General features: G+C 46.4%; 1 protein-coding gene across 6 annotated transcripts in view; it reads left to right on the top strand.

The window, feature by feature from the left end:
• WIPF2 (WAS/WASL interacting protein family member 2) overlaps window positions 1-14,174 on the top strand; it is a 62,460-nt gene that overhangs the window by 34,590 nt on the left and 13,696 nt on the right. For all 6 annotated transcript variants that reach the window (XM_016931854.4, XM_016931855.4, XM_016931859.4 and 3 more), the window contains exons 2-5: window positions 1,749-1,880; window positions 5,892-6,024; window positions 7,840-7,956; window positions 9,785-10,441. In XM_016931854.4, coding sequence (XP_016787343.1) covers window positions 1,818-1,880; window positions 5,892-6,024; window positions 7,840-7,956; window positions 9,785-10,441 — 970 coding nt within the window. In that variant the 5' untranslated portion in view covers window positions 1,749-1,817. The remainder of the gene's footprint in view (window positions 1-1,748; window positions 1,881-5,891; window positions 6,025-7,839; window positions 7,957-9,784; window positions 10,442-14,174) is intronic.

Below are 14,174 nucleotides of genomic sequence, written 5' to 3'. Positions count from 1 at the left end.
TGTTGGTAAACTGTGGCCCATAAGTCAGATCTTGTCTACAGCCTGTTTTTGTATGGCCCATAAACTAAGAATTATTTTTCCTTTTTTTTTTTTTTTTTTTTTTTTGAGACAGAGTTTCGCTCTGTTGCCCAAGGCTAGAGGGCAGTAGCACTCTCTCGGCTCACTGCACCTCCACCTCCCGGATTCAAGCAGTTCTCCTGTCTGAGCCTCCCGAGTAGCTGGGACTACAGGCACATGTCATCACGCCCAGCTAATTTTTGCATTTTCAGTAGACATGGGGTTTCACATATTGGTCAGGCTGGTCTCGAACTCCTGACCTCAGGTGATTCACCTGCCCTCCTCGGCCTCCCAAAGTGCTAGGATTACAGGCGTGAGCCACTGTGCCCGGCCTGATTTTTACATTTTTAAGAGGTTATAAAAATCAAGAAAATGAGAAGATAAGCCTCAGACTGGGAAAAAATACTTGCAGAAGACATATCTGTTAAAGGACTGTTATCCAGAATATACAAAGAGCTCTTAAAACTCAACAATAATAAAGCAAAAACAACCCAATTAAAAATATGGGCCAGCCAGGCATGGTGGCTCACACCTGTAATCCCAGCTGTGAGGCTGAAGTGAGATGATTGCTTGAGGCCAGGAGTTGGAGACAAGCCTGCGCAATACAGGGAGCACCCATCTTTAAATTTTTTTTTTTTTTGAGACAGAGTTTCTCTCTTGTTGCCCAGGCTGGAGTGCAATGGCGCGACATCTGCTCACCCCAACAACCTCCGCCTCCCAGGTTCAAGCGATTCTCCTGCCTCAGCCTCCCGAGTAGCTGGGATTACAGGCATGTGCCACCATGCCCAATTAATTTTGTGTTTTTAGTAGAGACAGGGTTTCTCCATGTTGGTCAGGCTGGCCTTGAACTCCCAATCTCAGGTGATCCACTCACTTTGGCCTCCCAAAGTGCTGGGATTACAGGTGTGAGCCACTGTGCCCGGCCTAAATTTTTTTTTTTTTTTGAGACGGAGTCTCGCTCTGTCATCCAGGCTGGAGTGCAGTGGCGCCATCTCGGCTCACTGCAAGCTCCGCCTCCTGGTTTCACGCCATTCTCCTGCCTCAGCCTCCCGAGTAGCTGGGACTGCAGGCGCCCACCACCATACCAGGCTACTTTTTTGTATTTTTAGTAGAGACGGGGTTTCACCATGTTAGCCAGGATGGTCTCGATCTCCTGACTTCGTGATCCACCCGCCTTGGCCTCCCAAAGTGCTGGGATTACAGGCATGAGCCACCGCGCCCGGCCCAAAAATTGTTTTTAAATTAGCTGGGCGTAATGACATGTGTGCCTGTAGTCCCAGCTACTTGAGAGGCTGAGGTGGGAGGATCGCTGGGGCTCAGGAGTTCTAGGCTGCAGTGAGCCATGATTGCACCACTGTGCTCCAGCCTGGGCAATGGAGAGAGACCCAGGGTCTTTTAAAAAAAAAAAAAAAAAAAAAAAGGACACAAGGCCTAAATAGACACCTTACCAGAGAAGATAAACAGATGACAAGTAAGCATATGAAAAGATGTTCAGCATCATAAGTCATTAGGAAATTGCAAATTAAAACAATTGATTTAAACAGATTGACCAAGCCCTGGACTGTATCACAGTGGAACTAAAAGATAACGTGTTCAGTCTCTTTTGATTACTGTGCCCAGTTCTCTCATTCTCCTGGGCACTTGTATCTAATGGTAAAGCGGTTCTTAATGAGTTTCTTTTTCATTTGCAGGTATATGAATGACCTAAAGGTACAAATAAAGACGGAGAGAGAACAGTGCCAACTGGGAGCAGGGCAAGAATGCCAATTCCTCCTCCCCCGCCACCCCCACCTGGTCCTCCTCCACCTCCCACATTTCATCAGGTAGGTAGTCCTTCCATTAGGCTATCTCAAAACCTTTGAGTAAATAGGTTGATGGTCCTCACATACTTTTTTTTTCTTTTAACTCCTTTTGGTTAAAATGTCTAGATTTTCCTACTAGTAGCATTCCTATTCTTTAATTCTGTTTTTAACATTCCAGATTGTTATTCCTAGTATTAAAGGATACTTAGGGCTTCCTTGTACAAGACATAGTGTATAATCAATGACATGTGGTATAGGAAGGTGGAGAATAAACAAGTCCATCTTTTTCAGCTGGTTCTGATTCCTGAGAGGTCCTCTTAGGATCATAATGGCATGTCTGGTTTCCTTGTCCTGGTTCACTCTAAATGGAGATTTGGACAGGTGGCGTTGGAGTTGGAGCTAGTGTTTTCCCCTAAAACTATTTGCTGTATAAAAGTTAGTATGTTGTTTCTTTGGCATTTTTGAGAAAAGTGGTGAGGATTCCTTTTTTTTTTTTGAAACGGAATCTCACTCTGTCACCCAGGCTGGAGTGCAGTGGCATGGTCTCGGCTCACTGCAACCTCTGCCTCCTGGGTTCAAGCGATTCTTCTGCCTCAGCCTCCCAAGTAGCTGGGATTACAGGCACGCGCCACCACGCCTGGCTAAGTTTTATATTTTTAGTAGAGATGGGGTTTCACCATGTTGGCCAGGCTGGTCTTGAACTCCTGACCTTGTGATCCTCCTGCCTTGGCCTCCCAAAGTGCTGGGATTACAGGTGTGAGCCACCGCGCCCGGCTTGAGGATTCTTAGTGGTTGTTTCTTGCTACCACTTCATCATCTCTTCTATTCAAAATCAGTTCATTTTAAAGCCAAGTCCATCAAGTTGAACACCTTATCAAGAAGGAAAGGAGTTTTTGGAATGTATTGGTTCGAAGACTGAAAGATTCAATAATAGGAAAAAAAGCAATGTGATTTTTGAACCAAGCAGGAAGCTACCTTAGCCATACCTGGATTGTGATACCTGGTGTCACATGAGAAAGAAGGAACCTGAGGCCAGGCGCGGTGGCTCATGCCTGTAATCCCAACACTTTGGGAGGCTGAGGTGGGTGGATTGCTTGAGGCCAGGTGTGGTGACAAGCGCCTGTAATCCCAGCCACTCAGGAGGCTGAAGCGGGAGAATTGCTTGAACCCAGGAAGCGGAGGTTGCAGTGAGCTGAGATCATGCCGCACTCCAGCCTGGGCGACAGAGCGAGGCTCCATCTCAAAAAAAAAAAAAAAAAAAGGAAAGGAACCTGTATGCATTCTATTTTTGTAAAATTTGGAAGTAAAAGTGACTTCAGAAAAGAATAGGCCATGGGTGTATGTATGTGTGCCCGCATAGGTGTGTATGTGTGCTTATATGTATATGTTAAGTGTTTAACAGTTGAGAAATTGTACCCCGAAGAGGAAAAGTGACTTGCCTATCTAATTTGTTTCAGAACTAGGACTAGAGTTCAGGTCTACCCACTTCTGTTTGTTTTCATAACCTGTAGTTTTTAGACATTTTGTTTTAAGAGTATGTATGAACTGCCTTTTAGATGAAGTTTTGTGTGGAAGCCCAATAAATGAAGTAGCTAAAAGCAGAGCTTGGCCGGGCACAAGTGGCTCACGCCTGGAATCCCAGCACTTTGGGAGGCCGAGGCGGGCGGATCACCTGAGGTCGGGCGTTTGAGACCAGCCTGGCCGACATGGTGAAACCCCATCTCTACTAAAAATACAAAAATTAGCTGGGTGTGGTAGTTGAGTGCCAGTAATCCCAGCTGCTTGGGAGGCCAAGGCAGGTGAATCACTTGAACCCCAGAGGCAGAGATTGCACCCAGCACTTTGGGAGGCCGAGGCGGGCAGATCACGAGGTCAGGAGATTGAGACCATCCTGGCCAACATGGTGAAACCCCATCTCTATTAAAAATACAAAAATTAGCTGTGCATGGTGGTGCTTGCCTGTAATCCCAGCTACTCGAGAGGCTGAGGCAGGAGAATCGCTTGAACCAGGGAGTCAGGGTTGCAGTGAGCCGAGATCACGCCACTGCACTCCAGCCTGGATGACAGAGTGAGACTCTGTCTCAAAAAAATAAAGCAGAGCTTGTATGGTGATGTTGGGGGTAGAAAGAGGAGGCAGTCAATGAAGGCTTTTAGGTAGGTGGTGATACTTGAGCTGAGTCTTAAGCCATGAGTAGAGTTTAGCCAGAAAGAGAGGAGGGAGGGAGGGCACTTGAAGTTGAGGAAGTAGAATGTGGAAAGATACTGATTTGGTATTAATTAATTAATTAATTAATGAGACAGAGTCTCACTCTGTTACCCAGGCTGGAGTGCAATGGTTGTGATCATAACTCACTGCAGCCTCTAATTCCTGGGCTCAAGTGATCCGCTTGCCTCAGCCTCCTAAGTAGAGGGGACTACATGTGCATGACACTGCATATGGCTAATATAAAAAAAAAATTTTTAGGCCGGGTGCAGTGGCTTACACCTGTAATCCCAGCACTTGAAACTCTGTCTCAAAAAAAAAAAAAAAAAAAAAAGTTGTTTTTTTTTTTTTTGTAAAGGCAGAGTCTCACTTTGTTGCCTAGACTAGTCTTGAACTCCTGGCTTCAAGTGATCCTTTTGCCTGGGCCTCCCAAAGTGCTGGGATTACAGGTGTGAGCCACTGTGCCGGCCGGCCTCGTGCTGATTTTTAGGAAAGCATATAGAGGTTTAGATTATTGCTTGAGGGGATGTGGTAGCAGATGCAGCTGGAGATGTAAGCTGAGGGTTTAGATTTTTCTTCTGGCGATCATGAGGAGTTCTTGAAATATTTCCCAGCTACTGGGGGCGCTGAGGCAGGAGAATGGTGGGAACCCAGGAGGTGGAGCTTGCAGTGAGCCGAGATCGCACCACTGTGCTCCAGCCTGGATGGTAGAATCTAAGACTCTGTCTTAAAAAAAAAAAAAAAAAGCAAAAAGCAAAAAAAGCAATCAGAGGGTGGAAAAGGCCTGGGGCTTTGAGACAATCAGAGCATTCAAATCTTGGCTGTTTGTTTATTAATGATGTGACGTTAACTGTCCTAAACCTTTGTTTTCTCATCTTTGGAATGGGAATAATATAGTTTACTGTATAACTTTATTTAGAGGTTAAATTGAAGTAATAGGGAGACAGTAGGGTATGTTAGTTGAGATAGGATATGAGTTTTTAGTGTCACTGTTGGAGTTTGGACTCTTGTTTTATTGTTTACTAGTTGCATGACCTTAGATAGCTATTCAGCTTCTGGCCCACCCTTTCCAAATGGCGACAATGATAATAATACCTTTCTCATGGGAAGGTTTCGAGATTTAAATGAGCTAAGGCAAATATTGTGCTTACCACAGTGCCTAAGTCATAGTAGGGACTCACTAAATGTTTGCCTTGATGGTGATGATACGCATTAAATGTCTAACATACATAGTGTCTAACATGCAGACTAGCACAAAGATAACTAAGTATTACTGCAGGCCTCCCATCAGAAGCTTCTGAATGAGAAGGAAATGGAGTTCCTTCACAGAAGATAGAACAGGAGGGGAAAAACTGAGAAGGATAATGCACATTGATATTGCTCTTTGGCATGTATATCTAATGAGGTTAGATAGACATCTCATGGAATCCAGTTTGCTTTAAGTCATTTATCCCAAGCTTGTGATAAAGGGAACTTTTTTTTTTGTTTTTTTTTTTTTGCAGGCACATTCTCGCCCTGTTGCCCAGGCTGCAGTGCAGTGGTGTGATCTCGGCTCACTGCAACCTCCACCTCCTGGGTTCAAGCGATTCTCCTGTCTCAGCCTCCTGAGTAGCTGGGATTACAGCATGTGCCACCATGCCTAGCTAAGTTTTTGTATTTTTAGTAGAGATGGGGTTTCACCATGTTGGCCAGGATGGTCTGGAACTCCTGACCTCAAGTGATCCACCTGCCTTGGCCTCCCAAAGTGTTGGGATTACAAGCGTGAGCCACCGCACCCGGCCGATAAAGGGAACTCTTTAGGGTGAACTTATATTTCTCTTATCCTCCAGGCAAACACAGAGCAGCCCAAGCTGAGTAGAGATGAGCAGCGGGGTCGAGGCGCCCTCTTACAGGACATTTGCAAAGGGACCAAGCTGAAGAAGGTGACCAACATTAATGATCGGAGTGCTCCCATCCTCGAGAGTGAGTCTGAGCTTCATTTCCTAGTGAACTGGCAGGATCCCAGGAGTGACTTGGAGACTTGGCTGGGTTCTTATTTTTATTGGGGCTTGAGTGGGAGAGTTTTGTCCTGGGATGTGCTTTGGCTCTCTTCTCATTCATTCTTCTGAACCTTAGAAGTTTCTTCTTGACTCTTGGAGAGCATCTCAGGATTAAGGTTACCATCTCACCGGGCATGGTGGCTCATGCCTGTAAGCCCAGCACTTTGGGAGGTCAAGGTGGAAAGATTGCATGAGCCTAGAAGTTCAAGGCTGCAGTGAGCTGTGATCATGTCACTGCACCACTGCACTCCAGCCTGGGCAACAGAGCAAGACCCTGTCTCTCAAAAAGGTAAAAAAAAAAAAAAAAAAGCTGCCATCTCTTACTGTAACTAATGCTCATCAGGGCACATCCTTGACTGTCCTTTGAGGACACTGTCACATTCCTGGAAACCTCTTGACTGAAACCAAGGTTGATTTTATGATTGCTACAAGTGTCCATTCCCGTAGGCCTCTGGAGAGTGCTCACGTATTGGTCCCTGATTCTTTAGCCTTCTATCTGTCATCTGAGATGTGGAGAGAAGAGCCCAGATAACTATGTTGAACATTTCTTTTTTTTTTTTTAAAGACTGAGTTTTGCTCTTGTTGCCCAGGCTGGAGTGCAGTGGCACGGTTTCAGCTCACTTACTGCAACCTCCGCCTCCTAGGTTCAGGTGGTTCTTATGCCTCAGCCTGCCAAGTAGCTGGGATTATAGGCACGTGCCACCACGCCTGGCTAATTTTTTGTATTTTTAGTAGAGACGGGGTTTCACCATGTTGGCCAGGCTGGTCTTGACCTCCTGACCTCAGGTGATCCACCTGCTCAGCCTCCCAAAGTGCTGGGATTACAGGCATGAGCCACTGTGCCTGGCCCCCCAAACATTTATTTAACCCCCTTATCCCTTTGCCCTGAATAAAGGAAGATCGGCCACTTGTTCTTTTTTTTTTTGAGACAGAATCTCACTCTGTCACCCAGGCTGGAGTGCAGTGGCGCGATCTTGGCTCACTGCAAGCTCCACCTTCTGGGTTCATGCCATTCTCCTGCCTCAGCCTCCCGAGTAGCTGGGACTGCAGGCACCCGCCACCGCACCCAGCTAATTTTTTGTATTTTTAGTAGAGACGGGGTTTCACTGTGGTCTCCATCTCCTGACCTCATGATCCGCCCGCCTCCGCCTCCAAAAGTGCTGGGATTACAGGCGTGAGCCACCACGCCCGGCTTCACTCGTTCTTTCTCTTTCATCACAACAGAGTTTCATCCCTACACAAAGCTGTGGAGCAGAGAGGCCTAGCTTTCCTTTCTTTTCTTTTCTTTTCTCTTTTTTTTTTTTTTTTGAAATAGGGTCTTGCTCTGTCTGTTGCTCAGGCTGGAGTGCAGTGGTACGATCACAGTTCACTGCAGCCTCGACCTCCCAGGCTCAATCGAGCCTCCCATCTCAGCCTCCCGAGTAGCTGGGACTATATAGGCATGCATCACCATGCCTGGGTAATTTTTGAAATTTTTTGTAGAGTCAGGTCCTACTATATTGCCTAGGCTGCTCTCGAACTCCTGAGCTTAAGTGATCCTCCCATCTTGGCCTCCCAAAATGCTGGGATTAGCAGCATGAGCCACTGTACCAGGCCTGCTTTTTTAAATAGAAGGGCAAAAACAAGACTGGTTTGTTTGCAAGCGATAGCCCAGATAGAGGAGTGGTTTCCCCTCATGATTTACTTGGTCACCAGCTGAGAACATGTGAAATGAAAACCCTACTGGTATGCTTTCCAGAGCCGAAAGGAAGCAGTGGTGGCTATGGCTCTGGAGGAGCTGCCCTGCAGCCCAAGGGAGGTCTCTTCCAAGGAGGAGTGCCGAAGCTTCGACCTGTGGGAGCCAAGGATGGTTCAGGTATCTGATGAGTACTTTCCCAGGGTGTTTCCCTGGTGTGTTAATTTCTGATGTCCCAAGTGGGCCATCTCAGGTTGAGGAGTATGGTAGAGGTGGGGGGAAGAAAGACTTGGGAGTAGGGGAGGAGTTATAGAATAGAATACAGCAAAAGCTGAGGGATTAGATGAAAGTGGATGCAACTTGGATAAAGAAAATGTGGCATATATACCCTAGAATACTATTCAGCCTTAGGCAAGAAGGAAACTTCTGTCATTTCTGATAATATGGATGAACTTGGAGGACATTATACTAAGTGAAATAAGCCAGGCACAAAAACACAAATACTGCATGATCTCATTTATATGTGGGATCTGAAACAGTTGAACTCACTCGTAGAAGTAGAGAGTGAAATGTTGGTTACTAGAGGCTGGGGGCAGTAGGCGTTGGGATTGGGAAAGGGGAGATGTTGGTCAAACGGTACAAAGTTTCAGTTAGACAGGAGGGGTAAGTTTTAGTGATCTATTGCAGCAGTCCCCAGTCTTTTTGGCACCAGGAACTGGTTTCATGGAAGACAATTTTTCCATAGATGGTGGGCGGGGGATGGTTTCAGGATGAAACTGTTCCACCTTAGATCATCAGGCATTAGTTAGATTCTCATAAGGGGCATGCAACCTAGATCCCTCACATGCACGGTTCACAATGGGGTTCGCCCTCCTATGAGAATCTAATGCTGCTGCTGGTCTGACAGTAGGCGTTGCTCAGACAGTAATGCTTGCTCGCTCACCTTCTGTGTGCCCTGTTCCTAACAGGCCACTGACCTGTACAGGTGCATGGCCCCAGGGGTTGGCGACCCCTTATTATACTTAATGTATATTTCAAAATTGCTAAAAGAGTATATTTTATTTTATTTTATTTATTTGTCCCCCCCCGCAGATGGAGTCTTGCTCTGTCGCCCAGGCTGGAGTGCAGTGGTGCCATCTTGGCTCACTGCAACTTCCGCCTCCCGGGTTCAAGCCATTCTCCTGCCTCAGCCTCCCAAGTAGCTGGGATTACAGGCACAGGCCACCACACCTGGCTAATTTTTGTAGTTTTAGTAGAGACGGGGTTTCACCATGTTGGCCAGGCTGGTCTCAAACTTCTGACCTCAAGTGATCTGTCCACCTTGGCCTCCCAAAGTGCTGGGATTACAGGCATGAGCCACTGCGCCTGTTGTAGAGTAGATTTTAAGTGTTTTCACCATTAAAAAAAAATATGTGAGGTGATGGATATGTTAGTTCGATTTAATCATTCCACAATGTATACATATAACGAGACATTGTACCCCATAAATACATAAAATTATTACTTGTCAAAAATAAAGTAACATTTAAAATAAATAACAATGTATCCTGAGCCTGAAACCCTATTAAAACCCAGAACTAGGCCAGACGTGGTGGCTCATGCCTGTAATCCCATCACTTTGGGAAGCCGAGGTGGGCAGATCACCTGAGGTTGGGATTTCGAGACCAGCCTGTCCAACATGGTGAAACCCCATCTCTACTAAGAATACAAAAATCAGCCAGGTGTGGTGGCGCACACCTGTAATCCCAGCTACTTGGGAGGCTGAGGCAGGAGAATCACTTGAACCCAGAGGTTGCAGTGAGCTGAGATTGCACCATTGCACTCCAGCCTAGGCAACAGCAGCGAAACTTCGTCTCAAAAAAAAAACAAAAAGAAAAACAAAAAACCCAGAACTATTCAATTCCTTTCCCTGCTGCCATGCAGGTTGCACTAAGGAGCTAAGTGAAGTAGGGATACTGACCAATATCTGTCCAGCTCTGTTGACCCTGTGTTGTCTATGTATTTGTAGAGAACCTAGCTGGTAAGCCAGCCCTGCAAATCCCCAGTTCTCGAGCTGCTGCCCCAAGGCCTCCAGTATCTGCCGCCAGCGGGCGTCCTCAGGATGATACAGACAGCAGCCGGGCCTCACTCCCAGAACTGCCCCGGATGCAGAGACCCTCTTTACCGGACCTCTCTCGGCCTAATACCACCAGCAGTACGGGCATGAAGCACAGCTCCTCTGCCCCTCCCCCACCACCCCCAGGGCGGCGTGCCAACGCACCCCCCACACCTCTGCCTATGCACAGCAACAAAGCCCCCGCCTACAACAGAGAGAAACCCTTGCCACCGACGCCTGGACAAAGGCTTCACCCTGGTCGAGAGGGACCTCCTGCTCCACCCCCAGTCAAACCACCTCCTTCCCCTGTGAATATCAGAACAGGACCAAGTGGCCAGTCTCTGGCTCCTCCTCCTCCGCCTTACCGCCAGCCTCCTGGGGTCCCCAATGGACCCTCTAGCCCCACTAATGAGTCAGCCCCTGAGCTGCCACAGAGACACAATTCTTTGCATAGGAAGACACCAGGGCCTGTCAGAGGCCTAGCACCTCCTCCACCCACCTCAGCCTCCCCCTCTTTACTGAGTAATAGGCCACCTCCCCCAGCCCGAGACCCTCCCAGTCGGGGAGCAGGTAAGTGCTTGGAAGCACCTTTTTCCCTATCATGCTGTGAATTGATTTTATCTTTCCCCAGAGCACTCCTTGAAGACAGTAATTCGTTTATTCATTCAGTGGGTTTATTGAGTACCTTTTTATGTGTCAGGTCTGTTGGTAGGGAAATAGCAATAAATAGAAAAGACAAAAAAATTCGACAAACTAGTAAAATATATAAATACATAGTATGCAGTATGCTTTAGAAAATTACAAAGCAGAGGAGAGGAATAAGATATACTGGGGCGGAGGTCGGGATGATGATATCTTTAATTGGAGGAGTGGGGAGAGAGTCAGGACAGTCCTTACTGATATGGTGAAAATTTGACAAAGACCTTAAGAAAGTGACGAGTAAGCTTAGTAGTTATCTAGGAGAACAGCTGTTGCAGGCAGTGGGAACAACAAATGCAGAGGCCATAAGGCAGAAGTATTCCTGAAACATTTTGGGGACAGCAAGGGGGCCATTGTGGCAAGACTACAAAGAGTGAGGGGAGGGAAGAGTGGTAGGACTTGGAGGTTGGAAAGCTGGAGCTGCAGGGGAGAGCGCACTGCAGGATTTTGCGAAGACCTTGGATTTAACTGTGTGAGATGGGAAGCCACTGGAGGGTTTTAAACAGAGAAGTAGTATGATTTGATTCACCTTTTAAAAAGATCATTAACTCCTATGTTGAGAACAGACCGCAGGAGGACAAAGGTGACAAAAGGAGACCAGTTACTGGGCTGTTGCAGTAAACGGCCAGATGGTTAGGACTACTGTGAATTTGTGGGAAGATAGGTGTTCAGTTTGAGACAAGTTTGAGATGCCTGTTAGGTAATCAAGAAGAGACAATGAATTGGTAATTGGCTATCAGACTCCAAAGTTGAGGGGAGAGGTTTCGGCTAGAGAGATACATTTGAATGGTGTTGAAAACCACATGCTGGATGAAGTCACCTAAGGAGTGAATATAGATAAGAAGAGGCCTAGGAGGCTGAGGCAGGAGAATCGCTTGAACTCAGGAGGCAGAGGTTGCAGTGAGCCGAGATCACGCCACTGCACTCCAGCCTGGGCGACAGAGTGACAGTCCATCTCAAAAAAAAAAAAAAAAAAATGAGGGCTGAGCCCTCGCCCTCCTACATTAGAGGCAAAAGAGATGAAGAATACCCAGCAGAGGAAACAGAAAAGCTTCTAGTGAGGATGGAAGGAGAAAAACCAAGAATGTGATGGAAAAACTCCAAGGTAGAGTAAGTGGTCAGCTGTGCCCAGTGCTGCAGATGGGTCAGGTAAGTTAAAGACCAAGAACTGGCATTGGTCTTAGTATCATGGGACCCTTTTGAGTAGTTTCAGTGGAGTGGTGGAGGGTGAAAGTGAAAGCTTAATTGGAGTGGGTTCAAGAATGCAGGAATAGGAGGAGAGAAATTGGAGATAGCAATATAGAAATCTCTTAAAGAGTTCGCTGTAAAGTCCAGGAGAGAGGGGTGAAGATAAGTGAAGTGATTGTTGGAGGAAGATGTGGGGTTGAGAGTTGTTTTTTTCCCATCCCAAGATGGGAGACCTATTTGTATGCTGATGGAATGAGTAGCATGAAACTTAGGAGAGAGGGAAAAAAATTGAATCAGAAGAGAGGGAACAGATTGCCTGAATAATGACCTGGAGGAGGCCAGAGGAGAGAGAATGTGATCAATAGATAAAGGGTTGGCCTTAGATAGGAACATAGTTCTTCCATAGTAACAAGAGGGGAGGCAGAGCATATAGGCTTAGAAGCAAGTGGGTAGGTGGGTGTAGTGGTAGAAGCATGTGGAAAGTTTATTCTAATTTGCTTCTGTTTTCTCAGTGAAATGGAAAGCAAGAGCATCAGCTGTGATTGAGGCGAGGGAAGGAGAAGGAGAGTTGAGGAGAGAGAAGAGGCATGAAATGGTCATCTGGACCGTGGGAGTGTGGGTGGACTAGGGAAATGTGCTCAGATAGGCAACCACGCGAAGGGCCCACTTGAGATTATGGGCCATACATTTCATGTGAGATTAATTAGTCTCATGTGTTCAGTTGTGATTTGCAGGTACAGAAAAAGAGTAGAGCTGTATTTAACCAGCGTTAGCATGTTTTAGGCATGTGCGACTCTAAGGGAGAGTGGGGCAGGAAGGGAAGGGTGTATGTGAGGGAGTGATTGCAATAATGGAGCCTAAGCTGGGTGAGGAGGGAATTTAGGAACCCTGGAAAAAGAAGAGGTTGTGTAATCTCGTTATAATTAGCATAACTGAAATTTTAGAGTGAGGGAGACCGTGACAGCTCTCTGGGGCCTTATTGGACATGGGAATTTTGGCTCCCATATCGTTGTATCATTAGCCTCCACAAACAGCTTCTTGGCCTTTATTTATTTATTTGTTTGTTTGTGTTTTGAGACAGAGCCTTGCTCTTTCGCCCAGGCTGGAGTGCAGTGGTGCAATCTCTGCTCATTGCAACCTCTTCCTCCCAGGTTCAAGTGATTGTTGTGTCTCAGCCTCCTGACTAGCTGGAATTACAGGCACGTGCCACCATATCTGGCTAATTTTTGTATTTTTAGTAGAAACGGGTTTTCGCCGTGTTGGCCATGCTGGTCTCAAACTCCTGACCTCAAGTGAGCCACTGCGCCCAGCCCTTAGCTTTTATTTTAAAGTCAGTTTCTACAGGTATAGAACATTGATTAAGGAGTTATGTCATGGAGTCTGGGCATGATGGCTCACGCCTTAATCCCAGCACTTTGGAAGGTTGAGGCCAGCAGATCATTTAAGCCCAGGAGTTCGAGACCAGCCTGGGCAACATGGCAAAACCCTGTCTCTACAAAAAATAATTTAAAAAAATTAGCCTGGCATGGCGGTGCATGCCTGTAGTCCCAGCTACTTGAGTGGCTGAGGTGGGAAGACCACTTGAGCCTGGGAGGTGGAGGCTGCAGTGAGCTGTATTAGTGCCACTGCACTTCAGCCTGGGCAACACAGCAAGACGTTGTCCCAAAAAAAAGGGTAAAGGTTATATCATTAAGTAGCAAGGCATTAAAAGTCCATTAACCTGTGTGCAGCTTCTTTGTTTGGTACATACAGATTTGTACTCTAGCAGCTGGCCATCTAACATAGGGCAGCCAAACAGTGGCCTACTGCATTCCTGATCCCATATCTCCCTAGCTTTAGCCATAATGAGGTAGTGCTAAGGTGGCCCTTGATTCTATAAAGTTCAGGTTTGACTTTTTTTTTAACTTAGGGATTTTACAAAAGACTCTGTCTGAGCAAAGCTCATATCTTTCTGACCTCATCCAGGAATAGAAGAAGAGAAAAATGCAATTTCCGTGGGTTGAGCTGAGCACTTTTAAATGTCTGCAGGCTTTCTTGCTTCCCACTTTTCCATTCTTTCTCTGTGGTAGCTAGGACTACAGGGATGTTGCCACCATGTCTGGCTCATTAAAAAAATTTTTTTTTTATTTTTATTTTTTAAGATGAGGTCTATGTTGCCCAGGCTGGACTCAAACTCTTGGGCTCAAGCCATCCTCCCACCTTGGCCTCCCGAAGCCCTGGGATTACAGATGTGAGCAATTGTACCTGGCTAGAGCAGCAATTCTTAAGAGTGATAAACCAGAAAAAAATTGAGATATTTTAGTCAGAGATCATTTGAGTATTGCCTCGATTTGTTGTGTGACATTGGACAGATCACTGATTCTCTTTTCTCACCTGTAAAATGTACATTTGAAAAGTACAGTGGGGGTCAGGGACA

The sequence above is a fragment of the Pan troglodytes genome, chromosome 19, assembly GCF_028858775.2.
Source record: "Pan troglodytes isolate AG18354 chromosome 19, NHGRI_mPanTro3-v2.0_pri, whole genome shotgun sequence".
Classification (NCBI taxonomy): Eukaryota; Metazoa; Chordata; class Mammalia; order Primates; family Hominidae; genus Pan; species Pan troglodytes.
This window is presented reverse-complemented; position numbering and strand designations above follow the sequence as displayed.